At 45.1% G+C, this 16,621-nt stretch overlaps 1 protein-coding gene across 1 annotated transcript in view; it reads left to right on the top strand.

The window, feature by feature from the left end:
* Positions 1-15,921, top strand: part of LOC141111923 (astacin-like metalloendopeptidase) — a 42,833-nt gene extending 26,912 nt beyond the window's left edge. The window contains exons 8-13 of the mRNA XM_073604141.1: positions 2,917-3,044; positions 4,701-4,816; positions 6,817-7,042; positions 8,516-8,634; positions 11,028-11,250; positions 14,404-15,921. Coding sequence (XP_073460242.1) covers positions 2,917-3,044; positions 4,701-4,816; positions 6,817-7,042; positions 8,516-8,634; positions 11,028-11,250; positions 14,404-14,417 — 826 coding nt within the window. The 3' untranslated portion in view covers positions 14,418-15,921. The remainder of the gene's footprint in view (positions 1-2,916; positions 3,045-4,700; positions 4,817-6,816; positions 7,043-8,515; positions 8,635-11,027; positions 11,251-14,403) is intronic.
* Positions 15,922-16,621: the final 700 nt, after the last annotated feature.

Here is a 16,621-nt window from a genome sequence, read left to right on the forward strand (position 1 = left end):
ATAATATAATTATAATTATAATATTTTGAAAATGACTCTTTATATTGCATTATTACAATGTTCATGTTTTTTTTTCATTACTTTTTCTATACTTTTCTGCATTAGATTCTTTATAACATGAATTTATAATTAGATTTATAATTTCCTAGGGACTTTTAGGGCCCTATGCCAAGAGACGCAGACATTCGTCACCCGTGGAGGGACGTTTTCTACCGGCACAGCTGTTGCGTGCATCCCCCGGCTGGCTTCCCATTCATTTCCCATGGGGCACGCGCCTGCAGCCGTCTGTGTTCTAATATAACATGCAGGTGGGTGCAGGTGCGGTTCCTGAAAGCATACAGGGTCCGCACTCACCTGCATGTTATCTTAGTAAATATACACAATGATTCTGCGCTACCAGAAAGGACAAATGAGCAGCTAACACAACCAGCAAGTGTAATCAATATCAGAAACCAAAATAAGTGTAGCGCTTTTAAAGAAAAATCAGATGTAAAGTCTATGGACTGACAGTTCAAGATGCATGTATCCAAAAGCAAGATATCCTTGGGAAAAAATTATTTTCTCAAAATCCCCTGGAACAGATCTCTTCAAGGGTGTAAACCATCTGGAGAGAAAGCCCACACACCACCACTGAAAGTGAAAAGGCTTACCGGACTCGATGGACTCAACAAGGCGTACGCCAGGTGGAGTCAGACAAGCTTGGGTGGTGCTGGACTGTAGGTGGCCCAGGAGGGCAACGTTGATGAAGTGGCTTCCATGAAACTGTGTTCCTTGGATGATAACGAACCCGAAAATATGAGGCAAAACAAGCGTGGATCGTATCCCTCAGACCAGCGTTGGAACCAATGATGACAGCAGCAAGTGAAGGGAAAGAAGGAATGGCCAAATAGTGTAAATCCGTATAAATGGGAATTTATTAAAAATAATATACACTCACATGAAAGGATGTCTAAAAACAGCGCTGTAAAGAAGTGGCGACAGTGGGGTCCTACCCGACGTCTATGCAGACGAAACGCGTCGGGTAGGACCCCACTGTCGCCACTTCTTTACAGCGCTGTTTTTAGACATCCTTTCATGTGAGTGTATATTATTTTTAATAATTCCCATTTATACGGATTTACACTATTTGGCCATTCCTTCTTTCCCTTCACTTGCTGCTGTCATCATTGGTTCCAACGCTGGTCTGAGGGATACGATCCACGCTTGTTTTGCCTCATATTTTCGGGTTCGTTATCATCCAAGGAACACAGCTTCGTGGAAGCCACTTCATCAACGTTGCCCTCCTGGGCCACCTACAGTCCAGCACCACCCAAGCTTGTCTGACTCCACCTGGCGTACGCCTTGTTGAGTCCATGGAGTCCGGTAAGCCTTTTCACTTTCAGTGGTGGTGTGTGGGCTTTCTCTCCAGATGGTTTACATCCTTGAAGAGATCTGTCCCAGGGGATTTTGAGAAAATAATTTTTTTCCCAAGGATATCTTGCTTTTGGATACATGCATCTTGAACTGTTAGTCCATAGACTTTACATCTGATTTTTCTTTAAAAGCGCTACACTTATTTTGGTTTCTGCATGTTATCTTAGGACATAGACGGCTCTGTACGGGAGACGCATGTCTGCGCCTGGTGTGAATGGGCCCTTATACTGTTTTTCTTGTGTTGTAACCCTGATGAAGGGGATTGTGAACACTCCAAACGTGTTGGTTTTCTTATATTAGTAACCATTTAATAAAAATGATTGTGGACTCTGATCATTGCTCTTATTGCTTCTTACATATTTGGACTTCCCTCAGGACCCCTCTTTCTTGGGGGTGCTCTGGTATATGCGAGTAGGCTTCCCGAAGTATGTCAGCTTGATCATTCCTTCACACCCTGGATGTGAAGATAGGAGATCTAGATCCCTCTCATGCACAAACACTGAAGACATACAATTCTGACAGAGGGTCTAACCCTTCTCATATCCATCCAAAGCAAAGTACATGTAGCACCCTCCTAGCGTAGAATGCTAGGTAAATTTAGTTTTTGGATCCTTATGTAATCAAGGGAGCAGCGATTGTTTGGCCTGATCTTTTCATGGTTTGATAGGCTGGGGGTTTGATTGCTTCCCCCTGCCTCTGGAAGAAATTTCCAGAACTTGGGGTGGGAGATTCCAATTGACTAGCCTGAATATTTATCAGGTTCCAGACAATCCCTGGGGAGGGGTGTCCAGAAGGGGTCTGGAATGGTGATAAATAGTCTGAAAGACTGGAGAGCGGGGTTCCTTTTCCCCAGGAGGGTTCCAGAGCCAGTGGGCTGCTGCCCCCCAGGCATTCCATGAACTGTACAGCTGCTCTAAAGGCCTCAGAAGTGTCAGGGCTGAGGGCCTCGATGGACTTTGCTAAAAGCTGATTGCAGAACCTCACCATAAGGCATCTGGTCTGATGAGGTGCTGTCTCACTCATTGGACCATGGCTGGAGGACGCTGAAAGGTGGCAGCTGTCCTGGGTAAAGACCCTGAACTGATCTCTGTGACTGTGTAGTGTTTTGGAAACTGCACTGGGTACCATTAGTTGTGCATCAGCACAAGGTAACCAGATTCCTGAAAATACTTGCCCTAATACAATACTTGCCCTTCAGCTGTGAGGCCTTAGATTTTTCCAGCACCTACCATTGCTCAAGGAGAAGGTTGTCCTCTAAAAATTAAGTGTTGAGTGTTTAGGAGTTTCGCGTGCCCTGATCCCATAAAAATATAACCCCTAGACTGATTCACCAGCCAGAGCCAAAGTGATGAATTTGTGTATGGGTGACCGGCAGTCTCTGTACTGTTAGGGAAGATCCAGACGTTACCAGTGGCCCCTATGGGGGTAGCGCTATATACATTTTATCAGTAGTTGGACTTTCACTTTCTCCATCAGTAAAGAGTACCTGTTGTATTTTTGCAGGTACTCCTATTCTAATACATCGGGGGAGCCGACCCTCGTACCCAAACCAGACCAGTCTGTGGAAATCGGGCAGAGATATGGGCTGAGTTCACTAGACATTTCCAAGCTTAAGAAGCTGTATGATTGCAGTAAGTATATCGGAAGGATCCAGTTTTATCTGCAGCTCAGTTTTTAGAATGTCCAGAATCAGCAGATATGTGAAGTTGAACAGTGAGAAATATTACCCCCCTTATTTGTCTTTTGGTAGCTGTAAAAGTGTGCATTCCCATATTTAAATCGTTTATCTGATTATTCAGGCTGTGTTCTGATAGGTCTTTTGACCATCAATTTTACTGAGAGAGGTTCAATGTATCTGCATAATGTTGACCACGCCTTGTCCATTCATGTTTCTGTTAAACTGTGAATTGCAGCACTTGGTAAATAAAGGAATTACAAAAAAAAAACAAGTAAATATAATATACCCTCCTTTCTATTTACTAATGCTAGCAGTATAAGGATTGAAAATAGTCAATGTTGATTGAGAGTGAAGTTCCACCTAAACCTCTTTTTCTCTAGGCATTGTTTCCCTTTTTCTTCCCCATTTTTTTAAATCTCTTCTTACCATTATTACACCACTTTTCGCTGTGCTTAGCGAGTCCATTTTAAAGCTGAACTACGGAAAAGGAACAATGCTCTCATGCAGTGGAGCTATGCACAATGCAAGGGTTAAATGTTTGTTTAGGTCTAGGGCATTGCAAAAAGCATTTTTACATACCTGATATTCCACTACCTCCAAAACCGACCCCGCAGCCTCTCCTCCAGTATATTCTAGCGTTTGCAGGTCCTCTGATGTCATAAAGTCCAATGTAGAGCCAATGGAAATTTGGATGCTGAGAGGCAGTCCCTACCTGCAGGAGTGGAGGATCACGTGGGTAAAACTGCTTTTTGCATCCCCCAGGACCAGGTGTCTCTGAACTTTCTAAGCAAAGGGCCAGTTTACTGTCATTCAGATTTTAGGGGGGCCGGACGGTATCCATCGGGAGTAGAAAATGTCCCAGCATCAGTCGGAGTAAACATTGCCCCATCTTTGGTGTCAGTGGGAGGAATTGCACCCCATAGTTGGTGTCTTGGGTAGGAATTGTGCCCCATGATCGGTGTCATTGGGAGAAATTGTGTCCCATCACTTGTGGCATTGGGCCCTAGTTGTTGGTGTCATTGGGAGGAACCGTGCCCCATTGTTGCCGTTGGTGACATTGGGCCCCACCATCGTTGGTGTCATTGGGAGGAATTGTGCCCCATCATTGGTGGCATTGAGCCTCTTTGTTGGTGTCATTGGGAGGAATTGTGCCCCATCCATGGTGTCATTGGGCCCCATCGTTGGTGTTATTGGGAGGAATTGGGCCCTATCATTGGTGGCATCGGACCTCATAGTTGGTGTCATTGGGAGGAATTGAGCCTCATGATTGGTGTCACTGGGAGGAACTGTGCCCCTTCGTTGGCGACAGTGAATGAAATAGTGCCCAACGGCCAGATAACTGCAAGCAAAGGGCTGCATCCGGCCCCCGGGCCGCAGTTTGAAGATCACTGCCCTAGACCTAAATGAACATTTCACCCTTGCAGTTGAGGGGCAGCCCCACTGCAATAGAACATTGTTCCTTTCCCCAGAGATGGGCTTAAAAGGTTTGTGCTCCATTTTGAGCCAGTTGTCGTGTTAAGTGAACCCAAATGTCATATAAAATGTTATTTTAATCCTTTACCCGGTCTTCTGCAAGTCGCTGTTAGTCTGATTTGTGTTCTTGTTTCAGATGAATGCAGTTTTTTAGTCACGGGGATCAATGGCTCTCTGGACTTTAATGCTCCCATGTCTACGTATTCTAATGCCACAAACTGCCTATGGCTTGTGAGAGTCAACAGGAATAAGGTAAAGTGTGCTTTGTCTAAAAATGTGAGCGTAAATCCAAACAAAAAGCTAAATAAAGAGTATAAGTACATATTTGGGAGCTGCCTTACCTGACCAAAAATGTGTAGTCCCATACAGCCAGTCTTGCATTGCAGAAATATCGGCCAAACAGAGTAGCAAGAGGTTGGTGACCTCGCTTTGCTTCACTGCAGTTTAGCAGGGCAGATTGGTCACAGACACACCCCCAACCTCCTGACTGGACAGTAAAGATGCATCAGCACATGCATGAGGTCATCACTCCTATCAGCAATCTCTTTGCGTTGGAGTTACAATGCTGTGCAAAGCAGTACTGGTGGGTAGCTCATAGAGCTGTCTTTACCTCTTCCAGTACTGTCATGTAAAAATGCTGCATTCTTTTCTTTGACCACTAGGTGGCAAAAAAGAGCCAAATAGACAGTTTTAGCCACCGACAGTTACACAAGGGTATACTGTATTGTATATTATGTGTTTTGTCTTGTTACAAATCAGTGACGTCTATACGAATACCGTAAATATTTTGACAGGCGTAGCACTCCTCACCCCTGGGCAGCTTGGAATGCACCTTGCATTTTAACATCTCAGGTTGGGTCTTGGCTTATTATGGAGTAAAACAAACAGTTGGGTGCCAGTGTCAGTTTACTCATTTCGGCAGTTTATTCTAACAATAAACTTGTGGAAAGATGGTTAGGGGACACATGATATCCAGAATAGAGCAAAAATATCCCTGACCTTCTGGTAACAGCAAAAATTGATAGTTGCCCTCTTCCAGCAGGTTTTGGTGGCCCTAGAATCTTCAATAGCAGCCTCTGAATAATAATAGAACATATAAAAGTAGACACTATTCCTCCATCTGACATCAACAATGGGCTGTTATTCCTCCCACTGACACCAATCATGGAGCATAAATTCTTCCTCTGACACCAATGACGGGGCACTATTCCTCCTACTGACACCAAAGGTGGGGCACTATTCCTCCTAGTAATAGCATTGATGAGGCATTATTCCTCCCACTGATACCAATGATAAGGCACTGCCCCTCCCATTGACCCCAACGAGGTGGCACCGTTCCTCCCACTAATACAAATAATTGGACACAATTCCTTTTCCTTTGACCACAGGGATGCTATGTATTTTTTTTTTTTTTTACTACCAAGCCTGAGGCATTATCTACTCCCACTGTCCACAGTCTGGACCCCCTAAAGTCTGGAGGACAGTAAAGTAGCCCTTTGTTTAGAGAGGTTTGGAGACCAATGATTTAAGGGCAGCTATTGATGACCCTAGATTCTTCAGCAGCAACCTCCGAAAAAAAAAAAAATCCTTTAAGCGCAGCTGTTGGTGGCCCTAGATGTAGCTTCCTAAAAATAAGAGAGCCTTTAAAAACAGATGTTGGTGGCAATATTTTCTTTACTAGCAACTAGTCCAAATAGTAAGTGGCCCTCTGACCCTATGCAAGCAAAGTTAACTTAAAGTGTTCAGCATAGCAGAATGATATGACGATTTTTCCCTCTGGATAGCCACTTTCATGTTCTATTAGAGATGCTCACTCTGTGAAGCCATCTCCCTTCTCAGATTCCTTAGGCCTTAGCACAGGTCAGTTTAACTTCCTTGGGCTCCCTAGCACCTGCCCTTGACTGGGGCAAGGTCCAAGAAGGAGACCTCTTCACGGTGGCCTTCTTTCCAGGCGAAAACCCAGGACAGAATATAAGCCCTTCAAAGAGTCATGTTCCCCAGGCAGCAGCCCTGGAGAAAAGGCCATTACAGGAACAAACCCCTCAGTGATTGGCCAAGTCAGATAAATATTCATGACCCAATACATTGTTTCTTCTCACGCTAACCACTGGAGAACAACTCAACAGCAGCAGGCAGAAGCAATCAAAGTCCTTAGCTTTGGAGAAACCTAGGGAAACTCGAGCTTAAGGCAGGTTGCCTACATGGGTTGTATACTTTTATATAAAATATGTTACAGAACCTATATTTTACAGGTGTACCTGCAGTTTGACACATTTAATGTGTCTCCCAATGGTGAATGTACTTCTGGCTTTATCACGGTGTACGACGGTTCAAGCAAAGACTCTCCATTGTTGGTGGAGAGGGCATGCTATGACCAGGAACTCCCTCTGCTGGTGGCATCTGGAAATGCCTTGCTGGTGGAACTTGTACGTGAAGTCTCTCTCTCTTTCACTGATGTAACGGCTTTCTATAGTTTAGGTATGAGTAGCACAATTAAATAATAAATCAACTGTAAAGTATATATACTGTATCTATAATCTTTATTTTACATATAAATATTTCATTAACAAAGGAGCACCCAGAGCACTACAGGTTAGCTAAAGAGACTATCCAGATAACATACTTTCTTTGTAGTTACTTATGTAGGATTAAAACCTACTACACAGCCCAATGAGCTGCTCTATAAATTTTGGGCTTATTCCAGGCTTTAAATCAATGTAATTGAAAGGTAGAGTGCCGACAAACAAATGCATAGAAGCAAAGAACCAGGAAGCACCCATAGTTGAAAGCTCCCCCAAGGTGTTCTGAGGACATTTTGTTGAATAAAAGTACTGCTGGAAACAACTCTTGATTAAAACTGAGTATTGCAACCCTAGCTTATAGGCAGACGCAGTCTAATTTCTCTACTGTAGGTGGCGCTCGACCACAATGGCATTGCAGTTGGAGGGGAAGTCAAGAGGAACTTGGTTCCTATATGGTTTCCTGGGTCACTGGGGAAGCTATCTGATTGGACGCTGTCACCCCTTGTGACTCTGGCAGCCATCTTGGGTCAAGCAGAGCCTATTTAAGGCCTTGGCTCTCAGGTTTGGTGTGCAATTCACGCGTGAGTAGTGTAGGTATAGGTCACTCGCCTGACAGGGACAGCGATTAGTGGCAGAGAGAGGTTCCAGACAAGTAGGGAAAGGATAGGGGCATGCCATCCTCCGCTGTAGGTGGTGCTTGACCGGAGTTGTAGTTGGAGGGGAAGTCAAGAGAAACTTGGTTCTTCTGTGGTTTCCTGGGTCACTGGGGAAGCTATCCAATTGGAGGCTGCTGCCCAATGTGACTCTGGCAGCCATCTTGGGTCAGGCAGAGCCTATTTAAGGCCCTGGCTCCAAAGTTTGATTTCACATGTTGGTAGTGTAGGTACAAGTCACCCATCTGACTGGGTGAGTGATTAGCTGCAAGGAGGGATTCCAAACCAGTAGGGAAAGGATAGGGACATGCCATCCTTCCTGGAATCCTCCCCATTAGAGTACAAACTGGCCAGGTCGCATTTTGCCCCTCAAGACAGATGCTGTCGGCACAACTGAGGCCTGCTCTGCTACGCACCGATGTTACAATCTGTAAGTGTTCCCAGCCAGGCGCCTTCCCACCGGGTTTGTTGTGAATTATTGGTTCCTACATTAATAGAGTTCTGTTCTTTGCAACTGGACTGAGTGTTTACTGACACTGCACCACGCTGCACCTCCCTACAAGCTGATTTTTCTTTTTTTAATGTCTAAGTATCCATAAAAATATAATAAAAAATGAGCCCGATGTGGAGCTCTAATAAAAATGTAGACCATTATGGAGAAGGCAACTGTAGGATATTTCCATAAGAGCAAAGTAAGTTTTATTGTAAAAACTGACAAAATCACTATATATGACCCTTAAACCTCTTTTGTCCTTTTTTCTAATCCCATCTTGCAGTGGACTGTGGAGGGACTTACACAAGGGACAACGGCACTGTCACCTCCCCAGGATTTCCTGAGCCTTACCCAAACCTGGCTAACTGCATCACCACGATATGGGCTCCGGTAGGGTTTCAGGTAAGGAAAATCAGTGGAGAGTACTGTTGGCCATTGATTGGCTGATTTAGCCATTTTTGATATGTTGCGCTACCCCCCAGAGGAGCCACTGATTTGTGTCCCAGGTACTTTTCCCTTTGTATGGCAGAAGCCAGGCAAACAGCAACATTCACTCCTTTGGCTCAAATAAACAGTCTAGGGCACAGGTGGCAAACACAAGGCCATGGGCCGAACCCGGACCGCCAGGCCTTGTCATGTGGCCCACGCAGTGGCCCCCGTCTGCCACCTCTTTTTGTCGCCGCTGTCTATTTTTCTCATCGGCAGGTCTCCCAGGCAAGAAGAGTAAACCTCCTCCATCACGCCAGCGGTGCCAGCTTTGTGTATGCGCATGCATGTACAGCCGTTCAGTCTCCAAGGGAACATCTCCCACTCTCTCTTCTCCTCAGTCCCTCTAGCAGCGCCCCCCGGCATTGCTGTCAGTGTCCGAGGTTCCTGACAGCTGCAACGGCTATGTTTTTCTTTTATTCAGCGGGCTGCGGCCTGAGAGCTGGGTCAGGTAGGAGGAAGAGAGCACAGAGTTTTTTATTTTTTTTTCTGGAGGAGGGGCGGTGAGGTCAGAACCCAGGAGGAGAGGTGAAAATCAGTTGTTGCACACTGTGCATAGCATACTCCTGAACCCTGCGCTCCCTACGCATCACACTCCTGAACCCTGCGCTCCCTACGCAGCGCACTCCTGAACCCTGCGCTCCCTATGCAGCGCACTCCTGAACCCTGGCCTCCATACGCAGCGCACTCTTGAACCCTGCCCTCCCTACGCAGCACACTCCTGAACCCTGCGCTCCCTACGCAGCACACTCCTGAACCCTGCGCTCCCTACGCAGCGCACTCCTGAACCCTGCGCTCCCTACGCAGCACACTCCTGAACCCTGGCCTCCCTACGCAGCTCACTCCTGAACCCTGGCCTCCCTACACAGCGCACTCCTGAACCCTGCGCTATTCCCCCCATTAACACCAATGATGAGGCAAAAATTCACCTACTGATACCAACAATGGGACATAATTTCTCCCAGTGACACAAATAATGGGGCACTACTCCCCCCAATGACACCAATGATGGGGGCGCACTATTCCCCCCCCCCATGACACCAATGGGGAGGCACTATTCCTCCCCCTTAACACCAATGATGGGACACTTTTTCTCCCATTGACACCAATGATGGGGCACTACTCCCCCCAATGACACCAATGATAGGGCACTATCCCCCCATGACACCAATGGTGAGGCACTATTCCCCCCCATTATCACCAATGATGGGGCACTATTCCCCCCATTAACACCAATGATGGGGCACTATTCCTCCCATTGACTCCAATGATGGGGCACTATTCCCCCCATTAACACCAATGATGAGGCACTATTTCTCCCAGTGCCACCAATAATGGGGCACTATTCCCCCAGTGACACCAATGACGGGGCACTATTCCTCCTGTTAACACCAATGATGAGGCAACTATCCCCCCCCCCATTGACAACAATGATGGGGCACTAATCCCCTCCATTAACACCAATTATGGGGCACAATTCCCCCCCATTGACTCCAATAATGGGCCACTATTTTACCTTTTTTTACTCATACTGATGCCAGGACATTGTCTGCTTTCACTGGCCATAGTCTAGCCCCGCTAAAGGATAACAAACTGGCCCTTTTTGGAGTTTGGGGACCTCTGCTCTAAGCTAAGCCATCACTGGAAGCTTCCTGCCCATGCTCCTACCTTTCACTCCCCCAGGTTCAAATAAACATGGATGCCGAAGTGTGCAAACATGTATGCCTGTTATTTCTGTTTGAATTGCGTTCTGCTCCTTTAGTCATTTTGGAATCCAGCGATGCATACAAGCTGTTTAGCTCTCAAAGGGACATTGTCACCAACTCAAAACATTGAAGAAAGAACCACATATAAATTATTTTAAATGCTTACTTGCAGCAATTTTCCTTCCCAAAATAATTTGTTATCCACTTGCCATGTGCTTCTGAACTTTCAATTTTACTGCTCCAGGAAAAGTCAATTCTCTGGCACAGCCTCCCTCTGGGCTTGTCTAATTACTGTCTGTGCTGGCCCAGCTCCTCCGCCCCTCCGCCCCTTCCTTCCCCCATCACCTCCCTACATAACTTTTAGCTGCCAGGAGGAGGAGTGAAGGGCAGTACTATGTAGTGTGATTATACTTGAGTGACAGCTGTGAGTCTGCTGGGGCCGCTGACATCATACCCAACAGGGCAGCTCCCAGCTTCAGGGCTTTTGGATGTCTACACAAGTTAAGTAACACGCATAAAATATGCTGAATGCACATTTATTCCTATGGGAAGATTGTTGTTGAAAAAGGTATCTCTTTAAAATAGTATTTCCTCCTTTGTCAGATTGTCCTAAACTTCACAACGTTCGATCTGGAATTTTCGACCACCTGTCTTTACGATTACCTGATTATCAATGATGGGGGAAGGCTGGATTCTCCTCTCTTGGGTCTGTTCTGCTCCAACAATCCCGTCCCCACCATCACTTCCACAGGAAACGCTCTACTTCTACAATTCCGCAGCGACCACTGGTTCAACATGGCCGGCTACTCCGCGGACTACCATTTTGGTGAGCAGCCTTTTCTGGTTTCAGGGTACAGATATAAAAGAAAAAACGCAGACAACATTAAAGCTGAACTTCAGGCAGATATAAAAGACAATTTTGGGAGGGTGCATGTGATCAGCACAGGGCCAATCAGCACTGTCCAGACGGAGGGTCAGGGGTCCTGAAGCCTCATAGGACAGTCAGAGGAGAATGAAAACTCCTCCTACAAGCTTTAACCAGACACTGATAGAAGTGACAAGACTGCTATATACCGCTGATGAGAAAAGGTATTTAGCACTTTACATTTACTAAAATAATTGCATTTCCATGTTCTGTGTACTGTGGGAGACCAGATATAGTAAATGCAGGCTCCTGGGTTTAGTAACACTTTAGCTTAGAGAAAAAACAGGTGAAAAACTATACAATCAGTCTGCGCTAACTACAGCCCAGATAAAAACTAAATTGACATAGTAGTCCCTGTTTCCTATGCCCAAGAAGAAGAAGAGGAGGGGTTATGGAGATGGGGAGCATTCATGGGAAATGGCAGGGGTAGGAAATGAGGAGAGGTCTAGGTTTTTTGTAATGCATCAGAAATAAAGTAGGCAGGGCTGACACCAGGTGCCGTGAAATTCAGAGCTGCAAGTACACTGTTATACACTGTTGTCCTATCAAAGAGGAAGGTAGGAGGAGCACACTATGATTCTTGCAGCATGTATGGTATAACGCACAGGAAATGTGCATATATTGCTGAGGTGTGTGAAGTATATATTTTTTTTATTTTCCTTTGACAGATGCTTAATGGTCCAGGTAACTGGGGGTGTGCCCCCTTTATCGATGTAGCACCCTCCTATTGTAGGATGCTAGGCAAATTTAGTTTTCGGCTCCTGTAGTCAAAGGAACTGTGATTGTTTGCTCTGGTCTGTTCAGGGTTATACTGGTTGGGAGATTGATTTATGTCCCCTGCCTCTGGAAGCTTCTTATAGGGAGGGAGATTCTAATGACCAACCTGAATATTTATCACGGCCTAGCCAAGCCCTGGAGAGGAGTGTCCAGCAGGTGGCTGGGGAAGTCATAAATAGTCTGAAGCCCTGGAAATATTGTTCCTTCTACCCAAGAGAGTTCCAAAGCCAAGAAACTGTGTATCTATTCTTGAAGACTCAACAGTGTCAGTGCTGAGGGCCTGAACTGATCTGCTGAGGAGATGGCTGTGGGATTGTCTCCTTCACTGGACTGTGTAAGGAGGAAGCTGGAAGGTGTCAGCTGGCTTGTGCCAGAGGTAGCTTGGACTGAGACAGCTCTCATTAGGTCTCAGAGTACTGGCCATTCCCCTGTCCTCAGCAGAATCCTGGAGTGGGAGCCTGGAGAAAAGTGTCTGCCTGTTGCTGTGTGGCGTTCTGGAAATCGCAATAGTTGTGCAGTTGCGCAAGGTAACCAGATGCCAAAGAGAATTGCCTTATGGTCTACAGATGGGCCTTAGACTATTCTATGTCCAAAATTACCTCCAGAGGGAGACTAGAGAGAAGACTGCTATCGTATTGCTGTTGCTGATCATATTTGGAGTATCCCATGCCATAGCCCCTCTCTTGTTTATAGTTCTTCAAGCAATGAATTCAAAAAAATTCTAAAGAAAAAATTTGCACTAGGTGTGCAAAATTGAATAATATATGAATAAAACACTTGTGAAAAAGTATCCTGCAGCTAGACACTATAACCCTGATAGGGGGCACCACTGAACATATATAAAGAAAAGTGCAGCACTGGATGTACAACAAACATTAGCAAAAAAAAGAGAGAGACCACTAGTGGTAAAATAAATCAAAATCATACATATTGTTCATATGAACGTGTGTGTAAACGGATTCATCTACTCAGCGCATTCACTAAATTGCATTTATGGACACTATATGATTTGTATTTATGGACACTATATGATTTTTTGAAGCACTTTAATATTTAGTGTGATATGAATTTGCGGAGGTGACAGCTGTGTATAAATCCTCACAGGAATTCTTCTATCACCCAGCTTGTTACTATACTATATTAAGTATGAACAATATGTATGATTTTGATTTATTTTACCACTAGTGGATCACTACACACTGTGGTCTCTCTCTTTTTTTTTGCTAATGTTTGTTGTACATCCAGCGCTGCACTTTTCTTTATATAATGAATTAAAAAAAGACATCCCCTAGACCAGGATTCTCCAAACTGTGGCCCGAGGGCTGGATGCGACCCTTTGATAACCTTTATCTGGCCCTTGAGGCACTATTCCTCCCACTGATGTGAGGCACTGTTCCTCTCACTGACACCAATAGCAGGACATAATTCCTGCCACCGACACAAATGATGGGGTACTATTCCTCCCACTAGTATCAAGGATGGGGCACTATTCCTCCCAGGAATACCAATAATGGGACATTATTCCTCCTCCTACTGACCACAGGCGCTATGTAACTGACCACCAACCCTGAGACATGTTAATTCTCACTGATGCTGGGCCCAGGACAATTTCTACTCTCACTGGTCACAGTCCGGCCCCCCGAAAGTCTGAAAGACAGTAAACGGGCCCTTTGTTTGAAAAGTTTGGAGACCCCTGCCCTAGACCGTGTTATTGGAGTCGGTGTGAATGAAATAGCACTTGTGGTGGCGGGCAGCCTCTGTACTATTAGGGAAGAACCTAGCTAATACCAGTGGCCCCTATGTGGATAGCGCTACATGTACATATTTTATGCTACAAGCTATCCCTATATGATCCATTTACACTGTGTGCTAAAACGCATTTTGCCACAACGCATGGCAACACACCTGCTTTACATGCAGTGTTATTGTGAACAGCATCCCAATGCATTGTGCAGTAGAGCATAACACACAATGCACCACAGCACACATCTGTTGTGGCGCGTTGGCAGCCATTGGATTGCCTTAATGCAATGCGCATTAACACATGCCGTAACATGCTTTAATGCAGTGCAATGGCTCGCTTAGGTGTGAATGGTCCCTAAAAGGTGCTACGGGACCAGTCTGTGTATAACTACAAGTATATAAGTCATCTCACTTATAGGCCTTGTCCATGTTTGTCAAAATGAGATGAGCCCAGGAGACCATCATTGCCTTTCTGTCCCATCTCTGCCTTGCTCTTCTGATCTGTTGCTGATGATATTTTTTTGTTTTTTTCAGTGCAATCACCGTAGAATGCAAGAATACCAAGGACCTTCTAGATCTGCTGAGATTCTCCAAAGACTGCTCAGAAGAAACCCATGATAAAATCGATGTACTGTCTGCTGGTTTCACTCACCAGCCTTTGACTCAATTTAGCCAATTTCATTGGTACTTATTGTAATTTACAACATTACAGTGGGTCTGTATCACACATGTAACGTTAGGGATGAACTGGGTTTGGATCTGAATCTTGGGTGGGGATACTAGTGACATAATTGGAGCAGGAATGCTCGTGACATCATTGACCCAATATGGCCACATAGCTATATTAGGTCAACGACATTGACCTAACTTGACTATTCAGCCATATTAGGTTAAAGATATCCTAAGCATCCCCTCCTACATTAGAGTACACAAAGGGGTGGGAATGCTAGTGACATCATTGGAGCAGGGATGCTTGTGACATCATATAGCCATATAGCCCTATTAAGTCAATGACATTCACCTTATATGGTCATGTGCCATATTTGGTCAATGATGTCACGAGCATCCCCATCCCACAGCAGATGTACACAACGGGGCGGGGGGATGCGCATGACATCATTGACCTAATTTGGCCATATAGCCAGATTAGGTCAATGACATTGCCAATGATGTCCTTAGCATCCCCACCCTAAAGCTGAAGTACACAAAGGGGTGACTAGTAACATAACTGGAGCAGAGATGCCTGTGACATCATTGACCTAATATAGCCATGTGGCCACATTTGGTCAATTAATTCTTGCCCCTTTATATATATCAGCTATGGGGTGGGGAAACCCCTGCCCCCTGCAACTCAACTCAACGGCCCAGGAATGACAGCGGTTTTACGAGTTTCAGACCGAAAACCCAGTTCAGAACAAACACAATCTCATCCTTAGTGTAATGCTTGACAAGATATTTTCATTTAGGAAATAAATGGTGGAACCAACTGTTGTATTACTATTTACTATTTTCCCTCATAGAAGTAAAAGTTATTAAAAAAAATAATATATGAGGGGCCAATTTGCTTTTTTACTGTGCATTAGGGTGGCCCATTGAAAAGAAAGGGTTGCCAACTCACCCAAAAGTTCAGAAAATCAGACGGGTTGCCTTATGCCCTGTACACACGGTCGGACATTGATCGGACATTCCGACAACAAAATCCATGGATTTTTTCCGATGGATGTTGGCTCAGACTTGTCTTGCATACACACGGTCACACAAAGTTGTCGGAAAATCCGATCGTTCTGGACGCGGTGACGTAAAACACGTACGTCGGGACTATAAACGGGGCAATAGCCAATAGCTTTCGTTTCTTAATTTATTCTGAGCATGCGTGGCACTTTGTCCGTCGGATTTGTCTACACACGATCGGAATTTAAAGGATCGGATTTTGTTGTCGGAAAATTTTATAGCCTGCTCTCAAACTTTGTGTGTGGGAAATTCCGATGGAAAAAGTCCGATGGAGCCCACACACGGTCGGAATTTCCGACAACAAGCTCCGATCGCACATATTCCGTCGGAAAGTCCGACCATGTGTACAGAGCATTAGTGTGTTGGGGACCATCCAAAATAAAAGGCCCTGAAATTTTTTTTAGCTAGAGGGTTATCAAAACAAATGGAAGCCCTATTGTCAAACATTTGGATTAAAACATATGTAAGCAGCTTTGCCCAACCATTGGGCAATATGTTTTTTTCCATGCTCTCCTGGGGAGGGCAATCTGGTGGGCAAGGGGCCCCAATCTAACCAGTTTGTTTATGAATCAAGTCAGCCTTGTCCACCATATGTTCAAAATAATTACTGGCAACTTTGCTGAGCCCTGCCTGCCAGAGAGCCCCTAGGCTTAACAAAAGAGACATAAAAGTCGTTGTGTTGGCCATGGCAACCAATCAGAACCCTTGTTTTATATTTAAACCTTGGATCCCTATGTGTGTCAGTTGGAAGTTGATCTGATCTGTTGCTGTGGGCATTAAGAAATGTTCTGCTAAGCATACTTTTCATACAAAGGCCCTCATAGGATGACAAAATAGAGATTCTTTGAGAATTGGATACTGTAGGATGCTAAACAAGGACTAAGGGCTCATTCAGAGGTGCGGCTGTACTGCTAACTCTCTGAAAAGTGATCCGTGATCTGGGGTAGCCTATATTTGAAGTATAACAAGCTGCACCAGATCATGTACAGTGCATGCGCCATAAGAGATCTGACGTCATTAT

This window comes from Aquarana catesbeiana, linkage group LG11 (assembly GCF_042186555.1).
Source record: "Aquarana catesbeiana isolate 2022-GZ linkage group LG11, ASM4218655v1, whole genome shotgun sequence".
NCBI lineage: Eukaryota > Metazoa > Chordata > Amphibia > Anura > Ranidae > Aquarana > Aquarana catesbeiana.